The sequence below is a fragment of the Neoarius graeffei genome, chromosome 8 (genome assembly GCF_027579695.1).
Source record: "Neoarius graeffei isolate fNeoGra1 chromosome 8, fNeoGra1.pri, whole genome shotgun sequence".
NCBI lineage: Eukaryota > Metazoa > Chordata > Actinopteri > Siluriformes > Ariidae > Neoarius > Neoarius graeffei.
The window spans coordinates 93,018,200-93,031,802 of record NC_083576.1 but is presented as its reverse complement, the minus strand read 5'-3'; the positions used below and the strand labels follow the sequence as shown (position 1 = coordinate 93,031,802).

The 13,603-nt window shown below is 43.0% G+C and overlaps 1 protein-coding gene across 2 annotated transcripts in view; it reads left to right on the top strand.

Moving 5' to 3' along the window:
- The window catches only part of akap13 (A-kinase anchoring protein 13), a 160,146-nt gene that overhangs the window by 36,949 nt on the left and 109,594 nt on the right, over window positions 1–13,603 (top strand). For both annotated transcript variants that reach the window (XM_060928497.1, XM_060928496.1), the window contains exons 2-4: window positions 7,190–7,233; window positions 10,982–11,135; window positions 12,419–12,724. In XM_060928497.1, the coding sequence (XP_060784480.1) occupies window positions 7,201–7,233; window positions 10,982–11,135; window positions 12,419–12,724 (493 nt within the window). In that variant the 5' untranslated portion in view covers window positions 7,190–7,200. The remainder of the gene's footprint in view (window positions 1–7,189; window positions 7,234–10,981; window positions 11,136–12,418; window positions 12,725–13,603) is intronic.

Here is a 13,603-nt window from a genome sequence, read left to right as displayed (position 1 = left end):
TGACCTGTAGATGTGATGGAGCTCACTAACTCTGAATCAAAACTAGTGGAGAAAATTCAACATCTTTCATTCGGGTTAAACTCCATTTCCTGTCATTCATGTGATTTCAGTAAAGTGTGTCTATGAACCCGTGTAGGACGTTCTCCTGAGCAGTGATGGGAATAACGGCGTTAGAATAAACGGCGTTACTAACGGCGTTAGTTTTTTTAGTAACGAGTAATCTAACTAATTACTTTTTACATCGTTATAACGCCGTTCCCGTTACTTACAATAAAATACTATGCGTTACTTTATTAAAGCTGTTCTCATCTGGCACGCTGCTCGTTCAGCCTTTCTTTACTCTGCTTTAGTGTGGGGCGGGGAGACGCGAGACAACGGCACAGTAAGCCAATCAGAGTAGATTTGGACAACATACGTAGGTAGGCCACGCCTACTGCGCGCTCTTTCAATCGGAAGACCCAGCGATGGCGAGCGGTCAGCCCAGCACTGCGCTTTCACACTGGAAATACAGCCATTACTTTTCATTACTTGAAATAAAAGGCAAGAGTGTTTACGTGCAATGCACATTATGTCGAGGAACAAAGCGTTTGTCCTCGTCAGTGGCCAGTAATTAGTAACATAATTTTAATAACTACAAAAATATATTACATTTGATAGATGTCTTATCTCACATTGTCCCACAAAAATATTAATATAGTGTAGATAACATTGCTAACTGGTTCTGTTAAGTGTCCATTTCAGTCATTAAACACATTTAACATTCACTTTTATTATGATTACACTAATTTAATTTGATTTTTTTTTTTTTTTTTGGGGGGGGGGGGACAAAATGTAACGGAATAATTACTTTCCCTGGTAATTAGTTACTTTTATGACAAAGTAACTCCGTTACTAACTCAGTTACTTTTTGGGAAAAGTAACTAGGAACTATAACTAATTACTTTTTGAAAGTAACGTGCCCAACACTGCTCCTGAGCGTGTCCTGGGGGTCCTGTACAGATTTGAATCCGATCCAGTGACCATGAAGTGATGAGTGAGACTTACACTACAATCTCAAAAACGATGGAAAGGACCACACTGAGAACACATTTGGAGTCGAGCTACAGGATTCTCCACGGGCCTGAGTTTAATCGGGCCCTGGGCAGGGGGTGTGGAACAACTTCAAACTTGGTGAAGGTTTTAGTTCGACTCTGATTTGCAGTAATGCAGCAGGTGGGAATGTGTTCACCTGTCAACATCATCTGCGTTCAAACGTGAATCAATTGGGACTGAATCAACTCTAAAGAATCAGAATTGACTCTTGATTCATTCAGCCCAAGATGGAAGAATTGACTATTTTTTGAAGGTTTGGATCTCTGCTGCATCCGTCTGTGTTTCTCTCTGTCTCTCCGTTAAAGAGAGAGAAAGTATCGCTGATCTCCATTCATCACCGAGACGAGTCAGTGAGTCGACTCAGAAATAGACGTGTGTGTGTGTGTGTGTGTGTGTGTGTGTGTGTGTAATTATTGATTTGATTTATTAGAAAGGGACAGAAACTGAAACACACTCGAACACTCCACAGAGATGTGAATGTATTTTTCTCTGAGTGTATTTTTGGCAGCAGGGTGAGGCTCTGTGCCCGCTAACAGGTGGGTATCATGCTTGGCAGCCAACTGTGACATTTCAGAGTCTCACACACACACACACACACACACACACACACACACACACACACACACACACACACACACAGTGTGTATGGTGGTCATTATTCATCCAAGTGAATCATTCTGAGTTTAAAAGTCTTGCTTGTTTGTTCGTGAAAATGCTCTTGGGTCACAGCAGTGCATTCTGGGTATTGGTGTGTGTGTGTGTGTGTGTGAGAGAGAGAGAGAGAGAGAGAGAGAGAGAGAGAGAGAAAGATGTATATCTCCAGAATGAAAAAAATCAAATGCCATTTTCTTTTTCTTTCTGCTCTCTGTTGCTTTCTGTTCTTTTCTTTCTTTCCAAGCTGTAACAGTTAAATGATGGTCACAATTACGTTTCCTCAAAATTGAACTTAAAATTGATCAAAATTATTCATCTGGTTTAGAGTGAGAATATTTGATGTTTTTATTATTTATTATTATTATTTTATTTTTTTTAAACTCAGTATTTGGGATTTTTGTTAAGTTTGTAGTTTGTACTTCAGTTTATCTTTCAGAATAACTCGCAGTAACATTAACGCTAAACTGTGAGTTAAAGTTAGTTTATCCCTCTGCGTTGGTGAATTCTGTATTGTGATTGGTGGTTTCTATAGTAACGGCTCATTGACTGGGACTCCTATGGCTGACGCTGCACACAAACGGATTAAAATAAAAGTTTATTTCTGGAAGGAGTCTCCAGTGTCAGTGCTGTAACAGTCTGAGGTGAAGCTGGAACTTTAAATCTTCAGGATGGAGTTGTTGACGGCTCTTTACAGTTTCCCCGTAACGCGACAATCTGCATTTTAATTTTTTTTCTTTTTTTTATATAAAAGTTTTATTAAGCTGAAGTAGGAGACAGAGGAGAGGCTGGTGAGGGGACGACTGTGGACTTGCCCTCACTGATGTGTTTATATGTACGTTAGTGTCGTGTCTGTGTGACCTGTGGAGTCAGCAGGAGTTGTGCTTCAGGCCCCTGCTGCTGAGTGTGATGGTGATGTCGTCATGGAGCTGCAGGCTGAAGGACTGAACACATCCTCCTCTGTTTAATTAGAGTTAAAGCCACATGTTGGGGAGAAGGTCAGCGTGTTCTAAATAAACCTGATACCCGTTTCAGTCTTGTGCTCTGTTCTCTGTATGAAATCCGTCCAGGGTGAAATAAAAGCTAACTGTGTCCACATGCTTCATACTTTTCCTTTTATTTCAGATCTTCGTCTCGATTGGACTGTGAAAGGGCGGCACGGTGGTGTAGTGGTTAGCGCTGTCACGCTAGGGGTCGACCGATAATCGGCCTGGCCAATATATCGGGCCGATATTCTGCATTTTTTAGGGTTATCGGTATCGGCCATAATTTCCACCGATATGCCGATAACATGCCTTTTTGCAGCCATTTTGTTCCTAACGCGACTGTCACTGCACGTCCTTTCCTGCACTCGCCTCTCTGAGTTCAAGAACACGGTCCCGCCCACCACAACATCTGATTTGTTTGGCACAAGAGATATAGCCAATCAACATGTGTAGCTAAACGCTGTGAACTGTTTCAAGGCGGCCGTACAGGCACTCGGGCAGAAGCAGATCCCACTTCAAGGTAAGGACACGCTGCTTTTGCCGCAATAAGTCACAAACACACAAGTTGCAAAAGCACAACATCATTATATGTTTACATTCTTCATCTACTACTCGTTAAAATTGTCCATTTGCATCTGTGTAGCCAGGCAAACTTAGCTTATGGAAGGAAGCACTTGAATTAGCCTACAACCAACTAGTCTTGCTGAAACTACATGTAATGTTGTCCATAGTAAGCAGTCCCCAGCATAACGTAGGCTGCAGTCATTTTTAAATCCCCGTCTGGAAACGTTGTGAATGTGTCAGTAGTTCTACTCGAACAGTAGAATGACAGCCGTACAGAGAGGTGGTCAAGGGAAGATGAAATAAAATGTAGTGTTTGTGTTCTGTAGGCTAGCGCAAGCCTACTGGCTATTTGTTATGGTGATGAGTAAACTTCATGACGTGACTCGTGCTCAAAAAGCGCATTGCACTTGTATAGGTTAGGTAACTTTATAAAGCGCTATTTGAACATTTAAACACGCCAGGTGTGATATGGTGCTAGCAGGCTGTGTAATACTGTAGGGAGTTTGTCAGGACGCTTGTTGTGGGCTCAGTAATTAATTGTGTCGTGGATGCACACTTGCTTGGATAAACGCTAATGAACGAAATACATCAATTAAACTCTTGACTTAAATGTTCTTATGCTACTTCACATTGCACTGTAATGTACTCCACTAGTATTTATAATTCTTGCGCAAGTGATTCTCCTCGCTAGCGCTTCTGATTCGGAAAGCGATATACTCTTAAAGGAGCAGAGCCGCGGCAATTTATACAAAAAACAGAAACCGCCTCAGTGGACAACATGCAGAGCAACTGTGCTTCCTTCACTACAATATAATCCTCCTAAATTGGGAATATTAGGCTTGGGCATTAAAAGCATTAGAATGTAGACGGTTACTTGTTAAGTTGTTACATAATAGGGAGTGATAGCCGACTTTGTTTGATTTTACTTTTTAAAAAATGCTGCAGGCAGCTCCCTACACTTGATTTGTTATTTAAAAACTACTTGAAGTTGGTAAGTCTTACTTAGTTCTTAGTGTAAAAGAATCCAGAGTGTATTTTCATTTATTTTCCACTGAAAATGGTGAGCTGTAATATAGTAGGGAGTGATTTATTTTTTTATTGGTGAATATTTATTTTATTATTATTTTATTTCTCATTTTATTTTAACTAATGTTTGACTTTATTGTACAAATGCTGCTGGCATCTCCCTGCACAAAATTTCATGTTCAATTTTACAATTAAACATACATTTCATGGATATGAAGGTCTGTGTCAGTGTGTGCTATGTTTAATTTCATGTGAATTATAATGTTTACATTTATTGGTTGCACATATCGGTTATCGGCATCCCAATTCCATAATAATCGGTATCGGCCCTGAAAAAAACATATCGGTCGATCCCTAGTTCAAGCCTAGCGGCCGGCGAGGGCCTTTCTGTGTGGAGTTTGCATGTTCTCCCCGTGTCCGCGTGGGTTTCCTCCGGGTGCTCCGGTTTCCCCCACAGTCCAAAGACATGCAGGTTAGGTTGATGTGGGGCGGCCTTGGGCTGAGGTGCCCTTGAGCGAGGTACCGAACCCCTGACTGCTCCCCGGGCGCTCTGGTGTGGCTGCCCACTGCTCTGGGTGTGTGTGTGTGTGTGTGTGTGTGTGTGTGTTCACTGCTTCAGATGGGTTAAATGCAGAGGATGAATCTGACTGTGCTTGAAGTGTGCATGTGACCAAATAATAAAGGTTTCTTTTTTCTTCTTCTGTTCTTAGTGAAATTGGATTTTTCTGATTTCTCCAGAAATTAGGAATCAATATGTTTGTTTTAGATGACGAGATCTCAGGTCTTACTGGAAATTAAGATAAAACTTGGAGAAGAGAACGTCCTGGTCCTTGTATTTTTGGACAGTATTTTGGTTCTGAAGCGTTGTGTCTCTTACTGATGATCTGGAAGTTTCAGTTCTGTGGAGTCTGATGCTATGGTTCTGCACAAGATGATTTGCTTATGTCTGTTGTGCGAGATCATCTGTGGGGATGGAGTCAGATGTGTACAGTACGGTTCCGAGGAGTCCGATTTTGTACGCTGCACTTCTGAGGAGTCTGACACTGTATAGTGTGGTTCTGAGGAGTCTGACACTGTATAGTGTGGTTCTGAGGAGTCTGACACTGTATAGTGTGGTTCTGAGGAGTCTGACATTGTATAGTGTGGTTCTGAGGAGTCTGATGATGTACTCTGTGGTTCTGAGGAGTCTGACACTGTATAGTGTGGTTCTGAGGAGTCTGACACTGTATAGTGTGGTTCTGAGGAGTCTGACACTGTATAGTGTGGTTCTGAGGAGTCTGACACTGTATAGTGTGGTTCTGAGGAGTCTGACACTGTATAGTGTGGTTCTGAGGAGTCTGACACTGTATAGTGTGGTTCTGAGGAGTCTGATGATGTACTCTGTGGTTCTGAGGAGTCTGACACTGTGTAGTGTGGTTCTGAGGAGTCTGATGATGTACTCTGTGGTTCTGAGGAGTCTGACACTGTATAGTGTGGTTCTGAGGAGTCTGACATTGTATAGTGTGGTTCTGAGGAGTCTGACACTGTATAGTGTGGTTCTGAGGAGTCTGACACTGTATAGTGTGGTTCTGAGGAGTCTGACACTGTATAGTGTGGTTCTGAGGAGTCTGATGATGTACTCTGTGGTTCTGAGGAGTCTGACACTGTATAGTGTGGTTCTGAGGAGTCTGACACTGTATAGTGTGGTTCTGAGGAGTCTGACACTGTATAGTGTGGTTCTGAGGAGTCTGACACTGTATAGTGTGGTTCTGAGGAGTCTGACACTGTATAGTGTGGTTCTGAGGAGTCTGATGATGTACTCTGTGGTTCTGAGGAGTCTGACACTGTATAGTGTGGTTCTGAGGAGTCTGACACTGTATAGTGTGGTTCTGAGGAGTCTGATGATGTACTCTGTGGTTCTGAGGAGTCTGACACTGTATAGTGTGGTTCTGAGGAGTCTGATGATGTACTCTGTGGTTCCGAGGAGTCTGACACTGTATAGTGTGGTTCTGAGGAGTCTGATGATGTACTCTGTGGTTCTGAGGAGCCTGACACTGTATAGTGTGGTTCTGAGGAGTCTGACACTGTATAGTGTGGTTCTGAGGAGTCTGACACTGTATAGTGTGGTTCTGAGGAGTCTGACATTGTATAGTGTGGTTCTGAGGAGTCTGACACTGTATAGTGTGGTTCTGAGGAGTCTGATGATGTACTCTGTGGTTCTGAGGAGTCTGACACTGTATAGTGTGGTTCTGAGGAGTCTGATGATGTACTCTGTGGTTCTGAGGAGTCTGACACTGTATAGTGTGGTTCTGAGGAGTCTGATGATGTACTCTGTGGTTCTGAGGAGTCTGACACTGTATAGTGTGGTTCTGAGGAGTCTGACATTGTATAGTGTGGTTCTGAGGAGTCTGACACTGTATAGTGTGGTTCTGAGGAGTCTGACACTGTATAGTGTGGTTCTGAGGAGTCTGACACTGTATAGTGTGGTTCTGAGGAGTCTGATGATGTACTCTGTGGTTCTGAGGAGTCTGACACTGTATAGTGTGGTTCTGAGGAGTCTGACATTGTATAGTGTGGTTCTGAGGAGTCTGACACTGTATAGTGTGGTTCTGAGGAGTCTGATGATGTACTCTGTGGTTCTGAGGAGTCTGACACTGTATAGTGTGGTTCTGAGGAGTCTGACACTGTATAGTGTGGTTCTGAGGAGTCTGACACTGTATAGTGTGGTTCTGAGGAGTCTGACACTGTATAGTGTGGTTCTGAGGAGTCTGATGATGTACTCTGTGGTTCTGAGGAGTCCTCATTTGGAAAGGCAGAGCACTAATGAAAAGGTTGTGTAAAATGCGATGTTTCTCCGGCCTGGTTCTGACCCCCTGTTCCTCTCTCTGCAGTTACTGAGGCCATGAAGCTGAATCCAAAACAGGCTCCGTTATACGTAAGTACAGCATCACTTCCTGTTTCACTCACTGGGCTTTTAATCTGTCAGTCATAGCATTAGAGGATGTTCAATAGGTAGGCCACAAAACAAATTTAATCTTTAATTTGGCAATTATTTTAAAGTTTTTCTTTTTTTAAAGTATTTTTTTCCAATCATTTTTAAAATAATTTATTCAATTAATGAATAATTGAATATTTAAAAATTAAAAATAGAATCACCAAATAAGTTAGTTAATGAATAAACCCTGGAGTTAATGTTGAGGTTCGGTTGTTTCTCTGCAGTCGTGAAGTTCAGTCTGAGGGTTAATTAAAACTACAGCGCTGTGATGAACTGGTGTATTTCCTGTAATGGAGTTTCTGAGGGAGTGTACAGGCTAATAAAGGGTGTGTGTGTGTGTGTGTGTGTGTGTGTGTGTGTGTGTGTGTGTGTGTGTGTGTGTGTGTGAGAGAGAGAGGAGCTGTGCATGTTGGGTGGTCCAGTTCCTCTGTGTTTGTTTTCATCTTTTAACACTTGGTTTGTTCCAGCACCTGCTCGCCATATCGGGTTAAACACACCGCTGTGTGTGTGTGTGTGTGTGTGTGTGTGTGTGTGTGTGTGTGTGTGTGTGTGTGTGTGTGTGAGAGAGAGAGAGAGATCCTGGAATGAAATTAAAATTCTTTCTGAATTTCCTCTTCAGGTAAAAGTTGAGTCCTGCGTCCCCATTCAGTGTAGAGCAGGACGAGCTTATCTTTGGAATATTTGCATAAGCTCCACCCTCACCAATGACTGCACAGACATCGCTAGTCCCTCCCACACAGCTTTAACCTCGCCCATGTTCAGCTTTAACGGCCTGTGTTCAGATGGAGTGTGAACGCTAACCTGGGAAGTTAAAGATAACCGAGTGGGGGGAGGAAGGGGAGTGGCCAAGTTGGGGTGTGTGTGTGTGTGTGTGTGTGTGTGTGTGTGTGTGTGTGTGTGTGAAAGTTAACACCGTGAAAACTCGTGAATGTAGCTGCAGTATAAAACGGGTCGAGTCGGACATTTCACGCAGTTACTGTTTGATCTTCACATTTGATCACTGAGACGATCGCCCACCTCCCCCGAGCGATGTTGAAGGCGGGGTCTCAGGCAGAAGGCTGTCAATCAAGTGTGCTCATGATACTATTAGTTCACGCCCATCAGGGCAGTTCTCTGTGTTTCATACTGTTCAGAAGTTTCATTCCACTCTTTTTGTTTTATTTTATTCCCTTTTTAGCAGCTGAGCAATCATAAGAAACACACACACACGGCATACAAAAAAAAAATCTGTAATTAGAAGGGAAGAGGAGGGGCAGCTTAATGAGAGTGTGTGTGTGTGTGAGAGAGAGAACACGGAGGGCCCTGCTGCCACACACCCGTTCTTTTATTTACGCAAATATCAGATTTCCCTCCCAAGCTTTTGTTGCGTGCATGTACACGCACGCACGCAGGAAGAAACCTGTTTTTAATTTCATTAATTAATTTAAATAGATGTCCTCATCTCATCTCATTATCTCTAGCCGCTTTATCCTGTTCTACAGGGTCGCAGGCGAGCTGGATCCTATCCCAGCTGACTACGGGCGAAAGGCGGGGTTCACCCTGGACAAGTCGCCAGGTCATCACAGGGCTGACACATAGACACAGACAACCATTCACACTCACATTCACACCTACGCTCAATTTAGAGTCACCAGTTAACCTAACCTGCATGTCTTTGGACTGTGGGGGAAACCGGAGCACCCGGAGGAAACCCACGCGGACACGGGGAGAACATGCAAACTCCGCACAGAAAGGCCCTCGCCGGCCACGGGGCTCGAAGCCGGACCTTCTTGCTGTGAGGCGACAGCGCTAACCACTACACCACCGTGCCGCCCCTATATAATCATTTTATATGATATTCACTTTTGTTTTGAACTTGCTCGAGGTAAGATTTGTCTTTTAGAAACATAACCTTCAGTTACAATTTTGAGATTTCACCAAAACAAATTCTGTACAAAATTCAAATATGAAAAATTAAATCTCAAATTCAGATTTTATGTAAATTCGGTGAAAGCCGAAGGATCGGGGGGGTAAACACTTTCAGAGCAGATAAACGTGTACTGTAAGGTTTTATGTTCTGTTCAGTTAACAAGTTTTCTACAGCGACGTTATAAAGCACCTGATTTTTGCCGAGAATAAAGATTTAGCTAACGCTAGCTGGTTAATGTTAGCTTTCTGGTAAACGTTACCTGCTTAACAGGAATTCAGCGATTTCAGTGGAACAAACACTTTATGGTTTTAATTCAACTCCATGTGACTTCACTTCATGGACATGAAAGATGACTGTGATCAGCTAAATGTTAAACGCTCACATGTTTGTCTGCTCTGAACGTGTTTACTTTTCCCCAGGAATCCTGACACTTGACCTTAATCAGATATTTTAAATAAAATCTCTTTGGATTTTTTTAGATTTGTATTTAACATTCTAATTAAAAAAAAAAATTCAGAACAAAGAAAACCACTGGGGGGAAAATGTAACTCAAAAGAACACACAGACTGTGACGCGTGCATGCAGTGTCTCGTGTAGCTTCAGTTTCCAGACTGTTTGCAGAATCGCTGTCTTTTCTCACGTTTTATATCCACAAGGTTTTTAAATACAGACGGACCCCCGGGTTACGAAAGAGAGCCGATCTGTAGTCTGTGTTTAAGTTTGTAGGGGAGTCGGAGCAGGTTCATACGGTTCTGATTTAGCATCGGTTAGGCCAATGTTTGTCCAGACTGTGGGACGTGACAGTGCCACCTGGTGGTGAAAGGACGAACTTCAACAACAAAAACAACATGGCCGAAGTCTTAATTTAAAATGAAAAAAAAATCATTTAATTTTATTAGACATGCTATTACATAAACACATTGTTACAGTTCTTACTTATTACATTGCAATTATAAATTTAGGCGTCAAATATTTTAGAAATAAATTTTTCCTCTGCTTTGCTGTCAGAGTCGTCTGTGTGTGCGTCGTTTGTTCATTATTGCGACCCGCTGTATTTAACTCAGATTTTAAAAATATAATATAGTCTTCTGTGAGTCGTCTGTAATTCAGGCGTTCTGAACTCTTCAGTGTGTAAATATTTAGATTCTACACTTTGCTTTAGGATTGAAAATAAAAGGAGTGAAAATCAACTGCATTTGTTATGTTTTTTATTTGTTTATTTATATTATCGTATCTGTCCAGAGAAATAGTTCTGTAAATATTTTATAAAAATATATTTATTTCCATGACGCACATATTGATTACTGGATATTAAACACAACGCTCAGATTTGTGTGGAAGGCCATTTAAGTCGATATAAAATAAATGAACGCACACAGTTGTGAAATAAATCCCAAAATAAATGTTATTTGAAAAACATTATTTTGAAACATTTATTTATTTATTGAGCTAGATCAACAAATTTATTTATATTTAATTTGTTTATTTATTTCATAGTATTTATTCATTATTTATTTATTTTTAAAGCTTGACTTAAATGGCACGCCATAATTTTCAGCTTCAGTGTGTGTGATGGGAACACACACACACACACACACACACACACACTGTAATTTCATGATGTAAATTTGTGTTTTCTTCATCAGAACTGTTTGTGTTGAGATTTTGTCACTGGAGTAAACGAGTTTGAGTTCATGTTTTTGTGGGTTTATGCAGATCGCTTAAAGAATTGTGATGCGGTGAAGGATGTCCTTAATAAAGTGTGTGTGTGTGTCGCAGGGTGAGTGTGTGCTGACGGTGCAGCTCAGTGAGGAGGAGTGTGTGGAGGATGATGAGGACGTGGAGTTTTACCTGCTGTTCTCCGGCAGCACGCAGAGACACCTGAGCACCACGCTGAGGCTCAGTCATGTGACCCTGCAGGCTGTGTGTCCAGGTGAGTGTGGAGCGAGTGCTGTGGAACTGCTAGTACAGGACACTCACTGGCCAGTTTATTAGGAACACGTGCACTCCTGACCCCTGACTTTAGGCGGAAACGCCTTGTTGATGAGCGCGGTCAGAGGGGAACAGGAAGACAGGTCTGAGCTGACAGGAAGGATACAATAATTCATCATCACTCTGCACAACCGCGGTGAGCAGAAAAGCATCTCAGAGCAGCAGGGCTCCAGTGAGCATCGCAGTGCTGCGAGGTGATTGGCTGACTGGTTAAGTGTAAGGATGAGCAGGTGTTCCTAATAAAGTGGATGGTGATATTTCTGTTAGACATTTCTCACTTCAGCGACTGAACGATACACAAATTAAACCAATAGAAAGTCGCTGAAATGGACACGGAGTGATCGTCTGTTCACAACCCCCTGAATGTCACCCCTGTGTACTCTATAAACACAGAGAGAGGGGTGTGTGTGTGTGTGTGTGGCAGATTTGGACCTGCTTGAACAGGGGCACGTGGGGTGTTTTTGCTGATGCAGTAGAAACTGTGTTTGTATAAAAGCATGCACATTGTGATGGGGATTAGTCAATTAGTGATGTTTTGGCTTCCCTCCCAGCAGTGTGAGCGCACGCACGCGCAGTAAGTAATTACCCAAAGATGAAATACTTAATATGTCAGATATCTTTATTTTATTAACTGCGTTGATGGAATTTGATGCTGTGTGTGCTTTCTCAGGACGGACACGCGCGCACGCAGTCCCATTCACATCCCCAACATCAATCACAAGCCAACTGACCTCTGACCTACTGTGTGTGTGTGTGTGTGTGTGTGTGCGTGTGTGTGTGTGTGTATTTATAGGTCTTCCTGGAGCCCTCACATGTCCGCACATAGTGTATACACACACACACACACATATATACACACACAGTACATGAAAAAAGATGAGCTTTAATCTCTGAACACGATTTATTCATGAACCTTGAACACATAATGAGGCACTAGGGGGCGCTAATCACTCAGTTTTTTGTTTTTTGGGGTGTGTGTGTGTGTTTGAGTGTGGTTTTTATTTTTTTTTTTCCTCTCTTGGAGCATGTTAGTGCTTACGGATTTTTCAGAATTGCATTTGTTTAAAAGCTCTTGTCGTGTTTTGTGAATCCAGATGTTGTACTGTAGACATTAGCACTTTAGCAAGTGTGTGTGTGTGTGTGTGTGTGTGTGTGTGTGTGTGTTCGTGTTCCCCTCCCCCCCGTGTCTGCTCTTCATTCCTGTGTGCGTTTCGTCCTCTGCAGCTCACGATCGTGATGAGACGGTTCAGGTCACACTGTGTCAGGCGCGACCCGGTGGTTCTGTTGACCCGGTGGCAGAGGAACGGTTCCAGTTTGTCCACGATCTGGCTCTGGAAATGGCTCACTTCCTGATTAGCGCCACGGCTCACGGGGGCGGCCTGGAGGAGGCGCTGCTGCTCACAGACTCCCACAGCCCTGTAGAGGAGTGCGAGAGGCTGGATGAGACGCTGACGCTCGCACTGAAGCACCTCCCACTACCGCCTGGGTGGAGCGTACTGGGCCCCGACTTCAACACACACAGTCCCACAGGTACTCTCTCACACACACACACACACACACACACACACACACACACACACACACACACACACACACAATGGACTGCATGGAGCTACACAAGTACTCATAGCTGTACACTCTGGGATAAGAACAAAAAATTGCATACAACTCCACAAACTTAGGCTACGTTCACACTGCAGGCTGAAGTGACTCAAATCCGATCTTTTCGCCCATATGTGACCTGTATCTGATCTTTTATTGACAATATGAACGACACAGATCCGATTTTTTCAAATCCGACCCAGGCCGTTTGGATATGTGGTCCTAATTCCGATTCCTATCCGCTCTTTTCATATGCGACTTCAGTCTGAACCGCCAGGTCGCATTCATCCGACTTACACGTCATCAACAAGCCACAAACGTCACTATTCTGCGCTGAAGTAGGCGGCGGGTCTCTCAAAAAAGTTACAACAACATGGCGCATAATCACGGGCGCAGATAGAGGGTGGGACGAGTCATATTTAAATTCACCTCGTTCGGTCCCCCCCACTTATAGGGAGGAAAAAACGTCTATGCTGTCTTTCTTTGCATAAGGCAAACCTCACGGAAAAATCAAAAGACTAATTACCATTCGGTTTATTGAGGTGCACAGCAGTGTATACATAGTTGCAACAACTCACATAAAACAAAACAAAGACTGATATTCGGTTGGTTGAGCTGCACAGACTGCACAGGTTGCGAGCTCGAGCTTGGTTGCTATGGTTACCAACAACAAGTTTGACAGGCATATCGGGGTTGGGGTTGGTTTGCTGGCAGCTTTGTCCCCCCCAGTTTTTTGTCCCCCCCAGTTCAAAAAACGTATCTGCGCCCCTGCGCATGACATCAATGCGAGGGACGCTTCGGGCTGTG